A 12,886-nucleotide genomic window follows, 5' to 3' on the forward strand; every position below is an offset into this window, starting at 1 on the left:
TGGATGCTGTGAAGGGACACGGAGGCCAGAGACGGGGTTGCGTGTGAGTAGAGGTGGGCGGGGCTCCAGTGAAGACCCTCCTCACCCCTCATAGGTCACTGTCAGATCACTGGATCAGCAAGCTCCTCTTCTCATTGGACGAGTGATGCTCATTGATCTTGATGAGAACACAGACTCCCATGTCCACTTCACCGCCTCAGTGCAACATGCTGCTGTGGCTTTCACTGGTACGCCCCCCTGTTACCAAAACAATGAAAACAGTTAATAGTAAAACAGTGAAAGCTAAAAGATAAACAAGAATGCAGGGCTATTTCAGGAAATAAACTATCCACAACATGCTATATGAAATCAATCTACAACATCACCTCCATCAGTAAAGCAAGGCTATCATGGTCGCCAGATGAAGTCCTAGTCTTAGGTGAGGTAATTAACTAGTCTTTGACGCTCAACTAGTGGCAAAATGTCCTGTGCTGTTTTCCAGGAGTGTGTACTAGTGTGTGTCAGGGATGTGTGTGTGTGTGTGGGGGGGTGTAACTCCTGGTAATGTATTGTAAACTGCAGGGCCAGAGTCTGGCTGGGGGCCTATGAGATCGACACACACACACACACACACACACACACACACACACACACACACACACACACACACACACACACACACACACACACACACACACACACACACACACCGATGTTCTCACTGCCAAATAAGTAGGGAGATGGACAGATGGATGAGTGCTCTTTTACTGCCTCATCTTCTCCCTGTGTGTGTGTGTGTGTGTGTGTGTGTGTGTGTGTGTGTGTGTGTGTGTGTGTGTTAGCCCCCTTCCTAGAGAGCTCCTGCCAAAGTGGGCATCTGGTCTGTGGACCATCACAGGAAAGAGGGAGCAGTCACACCACCGACCAGTCCACCCAGACCCTCTACTAGTCTCTCTCTCTCTCTCTCTCTCTCCATCCTTCCTGTCTCATCCCTTCCTCTCACTCTCTCCCTCCTCCCTTCCCATCTCACTCCTCTCTCTCTCTCTCCCTCCTTCCTCACCCCTTCTCTCTTTTTCTACAGCGTACACACTATGCGTGCCTGTCTGTCCCTCCCTCCATCTCTCCTTCTGTCCCTCCCTCCATCCCTCCCTCCATCTCTCCTTCTGTCCATCCCTCCATCTGTATATTTAGCCTGCACACGCTGCAATGGCACCAAATCACTGAAAGCAAAGACGAGCGCAGTGGGCAACGCGGTCATCATTTCTCTCCCTCCGTCTCTCCCTCCATCCCTCCCTCCATCCCTCCCTCCCTCTCTCTCTCTGGCTGACACAGCGAGACCTCCCATCGTCCTGTGATCGAGTGATATCCAGAATCTAAACTGAGACGTGGATAACAGGACTGACTGCTCATATCTGCGGTCGGTGAACAGGCGGAGAGACGCGGGACCCGGCGCCGTGCAGATGGGCGGTGTGTCGGCCATCTTGTGTGGCGCAGGTAGACACGGCGGCCAAGCTGGCGTCCCGGGCAGGTGTCCACCACCTAACAAGCAATAACCGAGCTGTCCAACTGACACACACACACACACACAGACGAACACGTGAACACGAACATACGCAGCTGCATACATACACACACACAGCAGGATGCCACTGGGAAGTTGGCAGGAAGTGGAGGCAGTGAGGTAGAGAACGGGTGAGACCTTTACGCCCGCCCCCCGTGGGGGGTCTGGACTGCTTCCAGGTCACCCAGGGGTCAACCTGGCTGGCGGCCAGAAGGGGCACTGGTGCCGGAGCAGGACTCTGGACAGCTGGACGTAAACGCGCAGTGAGACACACACACACACCTGTCCACATACACACACCTGGTGGTCAATATGGTCCTTTCAGAGAAGGCACCCAAACATAACAGAACACACATCCATCTTCCCGCCCACACACACGCATGCGCACACACCTTCCCTACTTATCACCCTCCCCGCCCGTACCCCCCCCCCCCCCCTCCCCCGAAACACACACACGCACACAATGAAAAGCACGCACAAAAGCCTTTCCATTGAAAAACGTCAAAAATAATTCAAACTCAGCCCCTAAAACGCCAGACTGTTGCGCCGTCAGGGCCGTATACGGAGCAAATTCCAAGGTAAGGTTTCGATTATCACTAAACCTCGCGTGTTAACGGCTATCCTCGGCCGTGAAATTGCCCCTCTTATAAATGCCAGTTTCCCCTGAGCTTTATGGGCAAACGGATCCTGTCCAAGCACAAGAGAGTGTTTTCAACAATAGAAACACATGCTGCTGTAATTTGCAGTCTGGACACACTATGGCACTGACTATTTTCAGTCTCCCAGTCCAAATACCTGCGTTTTTACTGTGTGGGCTGATGATACGCAGGAATAAAGGCAGAACGAATCGATCTGTTCAGTCGGCCGATCTGTCTGTCTACTAGACCCGATCTGTCATTCAGTTATTTCGAAAGCCATTTTCTGTTGATGGACCCTAAACGAGAAGCCAAAATGAGATAACTTATCTAAACTGGTTGGGATGGTGGCACGCAGCAACGGTTGGAGAACAAACTTTGCGATCTATAGCCTATTTTCTACCACTAGAGAGCACAGTGTCACAGTACATCCAGTTCAGTTCCCCGCACCGCCTTGTCAATCATCATCACCTCACTTCCTCATTCGCTCCTCGCGAACAGATCTCAAAGCTGACCGGATAGCTTAAAAAGCAGGTGTTGTGTATTGCTTGCTTATACCCACCACATAGTCTAAAACTGCATTGGGAAACTCAATAAGGAGCATGGAAACATTTGGGAACAGAATGCAGCCTAGTTCTTCAACCTGGTGCTCATTTGCATTCATGTTTAATTAATGATAATTAATTGTTTAATTTGAAGTTCATTAGGATGCCCATTAGTTGAGGCCAAAGCAATTGCTGGACTTTCTTGAGTACAAAACCATGGTGTGTGTGTGTGTGTGTGTGTGTGTGTGTGTGTGTGTGTGTGTGTGTGTGTGCGCACCTCAGCCCATTTCAACAGGTGTGATAATAACACCCTAGCCTATAGTAATGTTAAGTGCCGGAGAAGAATACAAATCAGTGTCGGGGACAGAAGCTGCCTACGACATGACGGTGCCACTTCCTCAACAGAACCCCTGACCAAGAAATGATGGAGAGCATAGAGAGAACGCTGTGCCAATGAAGGGTAGGGAGGGATATTGTGAGAGAGGAAGCTAGAGAGAGTTAGATAGAGAGAGAGGGAGAGAGAGAGAGAGAGAGAGAGAGAGAGAGAACTGTTTGCTGAGTTTGTTTACCTCTCTGTGTATCAACATCCTCTTTCACCTCTGTGGTCAATGTGTGACCAGGTGAGCATGGTGAGCTGTGGGAACCTTTATGACACTTGTGTCTCCTGAGTTTCTCTCCTGCCAGTGGATCGGTGAACTTTGAACCCCGAAGAACCCTTAAGGGGCTGTCGTCACGTGCTCTGGGCAGACGTCATGGCCAGGGTGACTCGTTCCCACGACAACACTGTCACCTGAGCCGCCAGTCAGGTAGAGCAGGTAACCGGGGAAACGTCAATAATTCAAGAAGGAGGCGGGGCCTGACAGGAACAGGTGTCCTGGTGGGTGGGGCCTGGGCTTTGTGTGTGTGTGTGTGTGTGTGTGTGTGTGTGTGTGTGTGAGAGAGAGAGAGAGAGAGAGAGAGAGAGAGACAAGGGTGTGACACTGACAAAGAAACAAAGAAGAGAAACAACAAAAAAAAGACCAAAGTTACCAGCAGGTCTAGAGTAGCAAACCTTAGGTGCGAGACTAACGCAGTCAACTGAACAAGGAGTGGAGAGAGGGGAGGGACAGAGAGAGCGGAGGACAGGAATCCTGACGGAGTTTAGACGGAAGGTAAAAAAAAAGCTAAAGATTTGCCTGAGGTCATGGAGGGGGAGCTGGACGAAGAGGACGGAGCCTTCACCAACGTCTCCCTGGCTGACGACACGACGGGTAAGACTGACTGCACACTTAACGCTTACCTGTCCTGAACACCTGGAGCTCCTCTGTCCCTACATCCATTAGAGTCAAGCAGAGCCAATGTCCTTAGCTTGCTTCTGTTTGAGTTCTCTAAAATGCATCCTTCCTTCCTTCCTTCGTTCCTTGGGGTGCTGATCTAACACGATTGGACAGAATAAGTAAAAACATAGATTAGAATAAGTAAAAACGTGATTGGAAAGATTAGAATAAGTAAAAATGTGATTGGATAGATTAGAAGTAACTAGGCCTGGTCAAGCCTGGTTTATGTGCGAGGCTGGCTTGTTTCTGTTCAGGACTGGTAGGACAGAAGCTAGTCATGCCACTGAAATAGCTGTGAATTGAGATTACATGAAATAATGTCTGATAAATTAAGAAATCTTGTAACCTGGACACATCAGTTCCAATGCTTATCCAGCACAATAAGAGCGGGATATCCAGTTAGCTCATGAGCTCACAACAACTAGCAGCAGCTTCCATAACATTAATCGTAGCGGTCAGTGGCTAAAGCATTTACACTGATGATTCCTGTAACGTTAGCTATTTTGCTGCAATTGGTTCAACATCTGTTTCTGGACAAAGGTAATGGATAAACCCAGATAACACAAGGCTAGCGGATCTACAGCAGGTCCCCGATGGATGAGTTGGCGGACCTCCAGTGGAATATAACACAAGGCTAGCGGATCTACAGCGGATCCCTGATGGACGAGCTGTCGGACCTCCGGCCGAATCCACTGGCGGGTTCCTGGCCATTTGCACATCGAATGGCAAGCGGACCTCTGGCGGATTATTAGCGTCAGGGACAGCGGTCCGCTAGTAATCCGAAATGCTCCCGCTATTGCTCCACCACCATTCCACCGGCAGTTTATTGTCTATATCCTATGCCAATTGGCCCTAGTCTTATGGATTTCTATTGCTAAATTAACTTTTTCTTTTTGTGGTTAACCCTTCCTTTCATAGTCCCCCAATTACTAAACATTTACCTGGTAAATACATGCAAAGTATAGCCTAATATATATAATATATTAATATAATGGGTATTTACTGAGACACCTATACTGTAGTATAATTTCAAAACAGGAGTATTTCAAATGTTCAATTACTGCACATAAATTCAATAACTGACATAGCACCACCAGGTAACCACATTTTTACATAACTTCTATAACATCCAATAACAAAAAGATTATTCCCCACCGGGGCTTGAACCCCTGACCTTCCACATGGGAGTCAGGCACCATATCCACTACACTACCAAGGAACTTCAATATATGTGATGTCATAGTGTTTTTGTTCCTATGGAATCTCTCCTGTACTTCCAAAAAAAACGGGAAAGGAGAGTGAAAGGATGGAGGGAGAGGGATGGAAAGGACGGAAGTAAAGGTAGAAATAGACCCACAGGCAAGCAGTTTTTGTTTCCCTAAATCTAAATCTAAATCCCCACCGGGGCTTGAACCCCTGACCTTCCGCATGGGAGGCGGACACCCTATCCAGTATACTACAGAGGAACTTGAAACTGTGTATTTACCATAGTGTATTTATTTTGGTTTGCTGGGACTACTGCATCTTGTGGTGGCAACATAGAACTGCAGGTCAACAACGGGATGTAGGGAGGGAATGACAACCAGACAAATGCTATCTATGGTGCGCTGGCTTACAGCCACGCACAAAAACATGACTGGATAGGTTAAAGGTTACGTCTTTCATAACTGTACCACATGAGAGGTTTTCCTAAGGGAGAGAAGAAGGAAGGAAGGAAGCATTTCTAGAGAGTTCATCTTGGCCACCTATCCTCTCTGTTCACACCAGACCTCTCAATACAGTTACAGTCAGGCAGCGTTCCCTGACAACACGGTGGCCATTTTCAAAAGACAGTGCACTAAAAAGTGTGCGAGACAGTGCAGTAAACCACCACACAAGTAATATGGTTCATGCCCTGCAATGCAGTGTGTGTGACTTCTGTTGGTGTGTAGAGTGTCTTGGTAAGTGAGTGTGTAAATGGGTGATTAGGAGTTTGTAAAGTTTCTATTGTTGTGCTTGTTGTGTAAACTATCAAGGCATTTTGTTTGGTCTGTAAATGTATCAACAATGTGACTGGATTTGGATATAAATATGTGTTTCGGTCAGACTGTGCACACACACAGCCTACCCTATCCTATCACACACACACACGCACACACACACACACACACACACACACACACACACACAGTGTGCTGACAGAGCACTTTGCAGTGGCCTACAACTCTCCCCACCCCTCCCACCCACACACCTAAACACCCACACAAGCTGCTGTGTTATGTCTCAGCCCATGCCACTGTCGAAGCAAGTTATCCCGGGGCGGACAGGGAGTGCACAGGCACACGGAAGAGACACGGAAGGAGCCACAGCACCTTTTATAATGAGAGTAGGGAGTGGTGGAGCAAAATCAATGAGGAGACAAACTAGCTTAGCCTAAATCTCAGAGGGAAATCTCAGACTGAATAAATAGCACATAGGCCTAATCCCTAAAGATTCAAAGTCCATAATGTTCTGACTAGAATGTAGTGGCCTAGGAAGGAAGTATCAATGCAGCCCCCCCCCCTCCCCCCCACACCACACACACACACACACACACACACACACACACACACACACACACACACACACACACACACACACTGTCTTCGACTGTGAGAGCAAGTGCAGGCTGAGGCTGGTCAGCGTTTGGCCAAACACCGCCCCCCTCCTTATCCCTGGGGTTTGGCCTGCTACAGGCGGCGGCATATGGGCTCCGCGGAGCAGAGCGCGGCGCCGCCGTCCGTAACAATCCACACTGGGTCCCGGTGGCTATGATAGGACCGGCCGGCCCGCAGGCTCCGCTGCCAACTGCCGCTCCGCTCGGCACTGCGGCGTGGCGTACGAGCTAGCAGCCCTACCGGGGGAACGGCTGAGGGGCCCGAGCATCTGTCATGTTAGGTCTGCAGTGTGTGAGACTGTGCGTGCGTGCGTGCGTGCGTGTTAGTGAGTGAGGGAGAGAGGAGAGAGTGTGCGTGTTAGTGAGTGAGGGAGAGAGGAGAGAGTGTGCGTGTTAGTGAGTGAGGGAGAGAGGAGAGAGTGTGCGAGTGAGAGAGAGATGGAGAGAAGGTGAAGCTGTTAGTGAAGAATATTAGCGCACACACACGTACACCCCCCCACACACACACACACACCAGTAATGGAAAGGAGACCAGGGGGATGAGGTCATTCAAGCGTATTGGCATGCACTCTGCAGACAGACTGGGGCTGTCGTCATTGTTTTGACATCCCGTTGTGTTTGCACTACAGTGGCGCCCCCTATTGGGCACACGGGCACTTGCATCCGTCTAGTATGGGAGTGAGGTCGTCCCATCAGACATCAGAGGGGAAACCCGCAGTCTCGTCTCTCGCAACGTTATCACATTAACCGGCTACGGTTTTCATTAGGTGGCTATATCCTTATTATCCGAAGGGTAAGTCCCTGACGTGTCTGTCATTTTGCTGAACTTTACTTTCATGGCTCACAGTGTAAACGGCATGAATTGCGTGTGACTAGTGGGTTCGGCAAATGTCTCTCCACCCCAGAAGGCCCGGCCGGCTAGCTAGCTTAGCAAGCTAGTGGCTAGCATTTGGTATAACAGTTATTTGACCATATCCTTTTTTCCAGTATTCATTAGAAATAGTTGCATCTGTCCGGAGTTAGTATAGCATCTGTTGTGTACGTTTTCGTCGATAAAAAGGTGGCTGCACCCTTTGGGATAAAGCTAGCTACCGTTAGCTAACGTCCACTAGCTAGTGCTAAGCTAGCTAGTTACCTGTCATTGGCCATGGCTAAGGGGCTGCATACATTACCTACCTGCTCCTCTGCTCCCTCCAGGACCTCGTCAACCTGCTGAAACACAGCTGCTTTACCAGCTACATTGATGTCCATGCATTATACATTTGGGTGTATCTAGCCAACGTTAACACACGACTAGCTGTCAAGTTGTCAGCCCCCTACCTTGCTGGCCAGCAGGGTGGCTGACCTGGAGTGCCATGTCTTTGCTGTTCTGCTTTTAAGTTGTCTAAAGTTGTCACGTTAAAACGAAAATAATCTCATAGCTGTGGTGTGGAACTCATCTTGTCTGTCTTGTGTTGGACAGTGGACCGCAGAACTGCAGCCCTGTATACTAAACAGGACAACGAGCTCTTCACCATGAACTGCGACATGGATGGTAAACCACCACTGTACAATACTGAACACCTCAGTAACAAAGAGATTGTGTGTGTGTGTCCTGTTTGGTACAGTAAGGTTAACAGAGTGTGTGTGTGTGTGTTGCCAGGAGACATGGAGAACCAGGTGGAGGTGGAGGAGAAGACGAGGCTCATCAACCAGGTTCTGGAGCTGCAGCACACACTGGAAGGTGAAGACAGCACCCTGCCCTCAACTCCCTCTCCATCTCGTCTCTCGACACACTCTCCTCTCTTCATTCCTCCCTCTCCGACACCGGCTAAGCACAATAAAAACCCAGTCCACTGCACTCCCTCTCTCCGGCCGCCTGCCCATCTCATCTCTCTCTCTCTCCCTCTCTCTCTCTCTCTCTCTCTCTCTCTCTCTCTCTCACGGTCTACTGAGCACTGACCTTTAGAAGCGCCTCTCTCTCTTTCTCTCTCTCCTTATCTCCCTCTCCGCTCTCCCTCGTTCATTAGTCCCCCCCCCCCCCTCCTCCAGTCTATCAGAGAAGGCCCGGTGGTAATGGCCTCCTAAATGCATCACCATTTGTCTCTGTTCTTCAGGGCTGAAACACTCGTTCTCCCCCGAAGCCATCCTTCTTCCTCAAAGATTAGCACAGGCCTGGGTGTTGCTGCCAAAGCGTTCTGTCAGGGAAGAGAGAGTTTTGGACAGTTGTTTGGTTAGTAGACGACGCTAATGGGAGAGTGAGGGATATGGAGTGAGGTTTTCGTGAGCACCAGGAACTGGCCGTTTTTTAGTCTTTGAAGTGTTTTTGAACACACAACCATTACATCGTGGTGTTACACCCAAGATCAAGATTCAAGATTCCTGTAATTCCTTGATGTAATGTATGGTGTATGGTCACAGTGAAATGTTGCTGCCGGCTCCAAGATTATGCTACAGATAAACTCTTAAAGGGGTAGTGTGCTATTTTGGACATTAGAGTCGGACAGTTAGACATATCTGAAATAAGGCTAAATGTCCAAAATGGCACACTACCCCTTTAGTATTCAATTTCCAAATTTAAAAGTTACAAATTTACAATTTACAAAAATTACCATTTTACAAATTAACACAAATTACACAAGAAGTACCCTTTCTATACAGTATAAAATTAAGCTAGGATGAGATAGATAAAGGTCTGAATGGATTATGTACATGCTATATGGATATGAATAAACCCCTGCTTAGCCTGACATTAGTTAAGTCAGGGGTTGGAGTTCTCTTTTGAATTTTTCTGATTAGCAGATGTTGGAAGTTGATTTCTGGGTTCCCTTGTTTGCGTTCCAGACCTGTCGGCGCGGGTGGACGCCGTCAAGGAGGAGAACCTCAAGCTGAAGTCGGAGAACCAGGTTCTAGGCCAGTACATCGAGAACCTCATGTCGGCCTCCAGCGTGTTCCAGACCACCGACACTAAGAGCAAACGGAAGTAGCCCTGGAAGGAGTAGAGGGACTAGAACCCCAAAACATACATACAGACTAGGTTCAAGTTGCCTCTTACAACTGGTCCAGGATCAGACGTTTTCCAATTCAACTCATTGGGGTTTAGGGTTGGTGTTAAGGGTGATCTGACCCTAGATCAGAAGTTAAAAGGTAGTTTGGACCTAGAGACCCATATACACTCTCCTATACGTCCATCTCCACCCTCATACCTCCATTTCCTGGCTCTGTTGGAATACTTTAAAAAAGCATCCTTGCTTCCCCCCCCCCCCCCCCCTTGAGATACTTACTGATCTATCATGAATTGATTGGCCAATGTAAGCTTTCTGCTGCTACTTTGCCCTATCAAATCATGTTAGATCAGTGATTTCCTCAAAGGGAGGGATGAGTATTCAGACCGGGCCCATGATTACAGCTTACTTTTACATTCTTATTTTACCTTACTCCATAACACCAACACAATCCTTCAGACTTTATTCTAACTAATTTGTTAAATTCATTTTGTTTTGTCAACTGAACCTCTGATGTGTTGGAGGTCATTATATCATAATGATGTCAGACATTTATTTGACTTTAACTGGTTTGATCTGGATTGGACTGGACAGTGTTACTGAATGTGAATACTAGATATTTGAATGGCATGACAATGTAACTAATTAATGTATTATTAATGCACTCCATGAGGTATGCATTTTTCATGTTAGCTAATAGATGTTAGCTAATATAAACTAAATGTCTCACAAGCGGTCAGATGTTTCCAATGACTGAACTACACTGACTTGAAATATGATTCAGTTGGCGACTGAGCTACTAATGTACTCAAAATATGTATTTTTTTTTATTGTTGATACTCTTCCACTATGGATTTGATTAGGCCTTCATTATTGCCACAATTGAAGTGCAAGGTATCATGCGTGATGGGGGGGGGGGGGGGGGGGGGGGGGGGCACAGAAAATGTATGTTAAAGTGTTATGCTGTACATAGATGTCCTGCTCCTTACTCACTGCTCCTGATGGCTTTCAGACTTCAGACAGCCGTGTAGAAAGCCAATGATTGGAACCCAGACACTGAAAATCCTCTTGACTGCTTCTATCTCAACTAATTGGGCAGGTGGAAGAGAGGGAGAAGGGAGGTAAGAGAAATAATCCGGGAGACGCAGAGAGTGGAGTCGGCAGAGCTTTTCCCCTCCTTTAACTGTGAAAGTTGAGTTAACGGGCCTTGAGTGCTATTGATCCGGTCTCTCAGGGCTGCACCACCCACTCTGCAAGCCTGTCTAAGCATCATCCCCCGACAGACCTGCTGACCGGAACCTTCTCTTCTGACCTGGGGAAAATGGATTGTGGAAGGCTGGAGCTGACCGTGTTCGTAACGGAGGAGTCGGTAGACAAGCGAAGGTGGAGATATGGTTTGTTTTTTGTTACTGGTGCTTGAGAGATTTTAAGGGAATTTTCTGGAAGGTCCCACGGCACAAGCATCCAGTTTATCTTGTAATTTGTTAAATTTTTTATAGAAATGTTTTTTTTGTTTAAATATGTTTAATGGTTCCTTCTGTTTTTCTCAGGCATGTTGAGTATGCCCTACTACACACCTCTGAAACAAACTGCCTTGTGTGTAGATGACATGTACATTTTATGACTATGTTGCCTTTTAACACATTTGTTTTAATAAAAATACTTAAGTTTTCATTTGTTTGCTGTGGTATCTAGGGAATGAAAGACAGACGTTTGCATTGTTTTGTATTAAATACTTTATTTCCAAGAGCAATGTACAACTTGCAAACGTACTGTATGTAAACAGGGAAATCTGCCTTCACTGGGCCAGAACATGAGCTAGAAAAGATTGAAACAATTTTTTAAAAAGCAGAACAGAACAAGAAAATGCTCACATCCCTTTCCAGACAAGAGGTCAGCCAGCAGAACTGGAGGTTTAGGAGACAGAAAACCCCCTCGGGTGCCAACTGAGGCTTCATGCAGACTTGGGACAGGATGCTTGTTGATAAGCATCTGCTACTGTGCCAACCCTCGTCCGGTATGTGTCCTGAGGACATCCAGAACAACTACTGGACATAAACTGGTCATGGCTTGCTTGAATATAGACAACGACTGGTGGAAGGAGTGTTTTAGTGTTCGGCTGGAAGAAAACGCTGGCACGCGTCGAGCTGAAGCCTGTGAACGAGCTAACTGACCATGTCCGAGACACTTAGGCTCACTATCAGCAAATCAGAGGCAAATCAATATCATTCAGGAAAAAAAGCGTACGATTTTTTTGTGTTCTGGCGTGAAACAAATGAGAATAAATAGGAACATGTTCTCAGTGCTGATTTTGATCCTCAGTTTAAAAATTAAAACATAGAAAAAACACACACGACACACGTAACTGACATTGTCAACCGACTCCCTTTTCATAAGTTATCTAAAATCAAAAACATCTCCAATCTAAAAGAGCTAACTTGCTTGGCACCTTCATGTCTTGTCTGAACCGTCGCTCCCTGTTGCTGCCATGTGTGTTTGTGGAGAAACGTCGGGCATCTGGTAGCTGACGCAACACACGGGTGTTTGTTCTGCTCTGTCGGGGGAGCAGGCTGTCGTTGGCCAGACGCGACACTCAGGAGAAGCCGGATTGGTAACGCCGATGCCGACGGTTAAAAACGGCAACGGTCAAAACCAAAACTATGCAACTACAGGAGGAGAGGAAAACTGGAAGCTGAAGAGGAGGTGAAGGATGGGGGGATGGACAGTATAGAGGGGAAGCAGCTGGAAGGAGGGATGGAGAGCCGGAAGAATGAGTGAAGGGGGGGCTGGAGGATGGCTGAATGGCCATTAGCTGCGGAGGAGGGGGGGGAGGGGCATAGCTGATGGAGGGATGAAGGAGAGGTGGAGGAAGGAGGGGATGCTACTCTTCCGTGGGAGGCGGTACCCAAGTCAGATCTGAACTACTGGGCGCCTGGAGGGACTGCATGCTGTTGTTTGGGGGGGGGGGTTGGTGGATTTAAACCTCTGCTGAAGGGACGTGTGTGCAAAGGGATTTTCGGAGAGAGGAGAGGGCATGCAGAGAGGGGAGAGAGAGAAAAGAAGAGGGAGGGAGGGAGGTGTGTTGGTCTTCATCAGTCTTTCCGTACTCTCCTCTTCCTCACGGTCTGTTTGAGGCTGTCCCCCTCGTCGGCCTCCTTCACCTGGGAACGACAGAACGAGAGAAAGAGAGACAGAGAGAGGGGAGAGAGAGACAGAGAGGGAGGGAGAGAC

The 12,886-nt window shown here is 47.9% G+C and overlaps 2 protein-coding genes across 3 annotated transcripts in view; one reads left to right on the top strand and one right to left on the bottom strand.

Moving 5' to 3' along the window:
- Nucleotides 1-1,459, bottom strand: part of maml3 (mastermind-like transcriptional coactivator 3) — a gene marked incomplete at both ends in the record, with an annotated part of 12,405 nt that extends 10,946 nt beyond the window's left edge. The window contains 1 exon segment of the mRNA XM_084454679.1: nt 1,379-1,459. Within this exon segment, the coding sequence (XP_084310805.1) occupies nt 1,379-1,459 (81 nt within the window).
- A 2,444-nt stretch (nt 1,460-3,903) lies between these two features.
- On the top strand, nt 3,904-10,529 carry scoca (short coiled-coil protein a; the record flags this gene model as incomplete). Of its 2 annotated transcripts, none has more annotated exons than XM_084454281.1 (4): nt 3,904-3,970; nt 8,134-8,205; nt 8,314-8,394; nt 9,495-10,529. In XM_084454281.1, the coding sequence occupies 4 exons, from the start codon at nt 3,904-3,906 to the stop codon at nt 9,635-9,637; spliced, it is 363 nt and encodes a 120-aa protein (XP_084310407.1). In that variant the 3' UTR covers nt 9,638-10,529. The 2 variants fall into 2 exon arrangements, with proteins under 2 accessions (XP_084310407.1, XP_084310408.1); XM_084454282.1 differs by lacking the exon at nt 3,904-3,970 and adding an exon at nt 7,384-7,464.
- Nucleotides 10,530-12,886: the final 2,357 nt, after the last annotated feature.

This window comes from Borostomias antarcticus (genome assembly GCF_949987555.1).
Source record: "Borostomias antarcticus genome assembly, chromosome: 20".
Lineage (NCBI taxonomy): Eukaryota > Metazoa > Chordata > Actinopteri > Stomiiformes > Stomiidae > Borostomias > Borostomias antarcticus.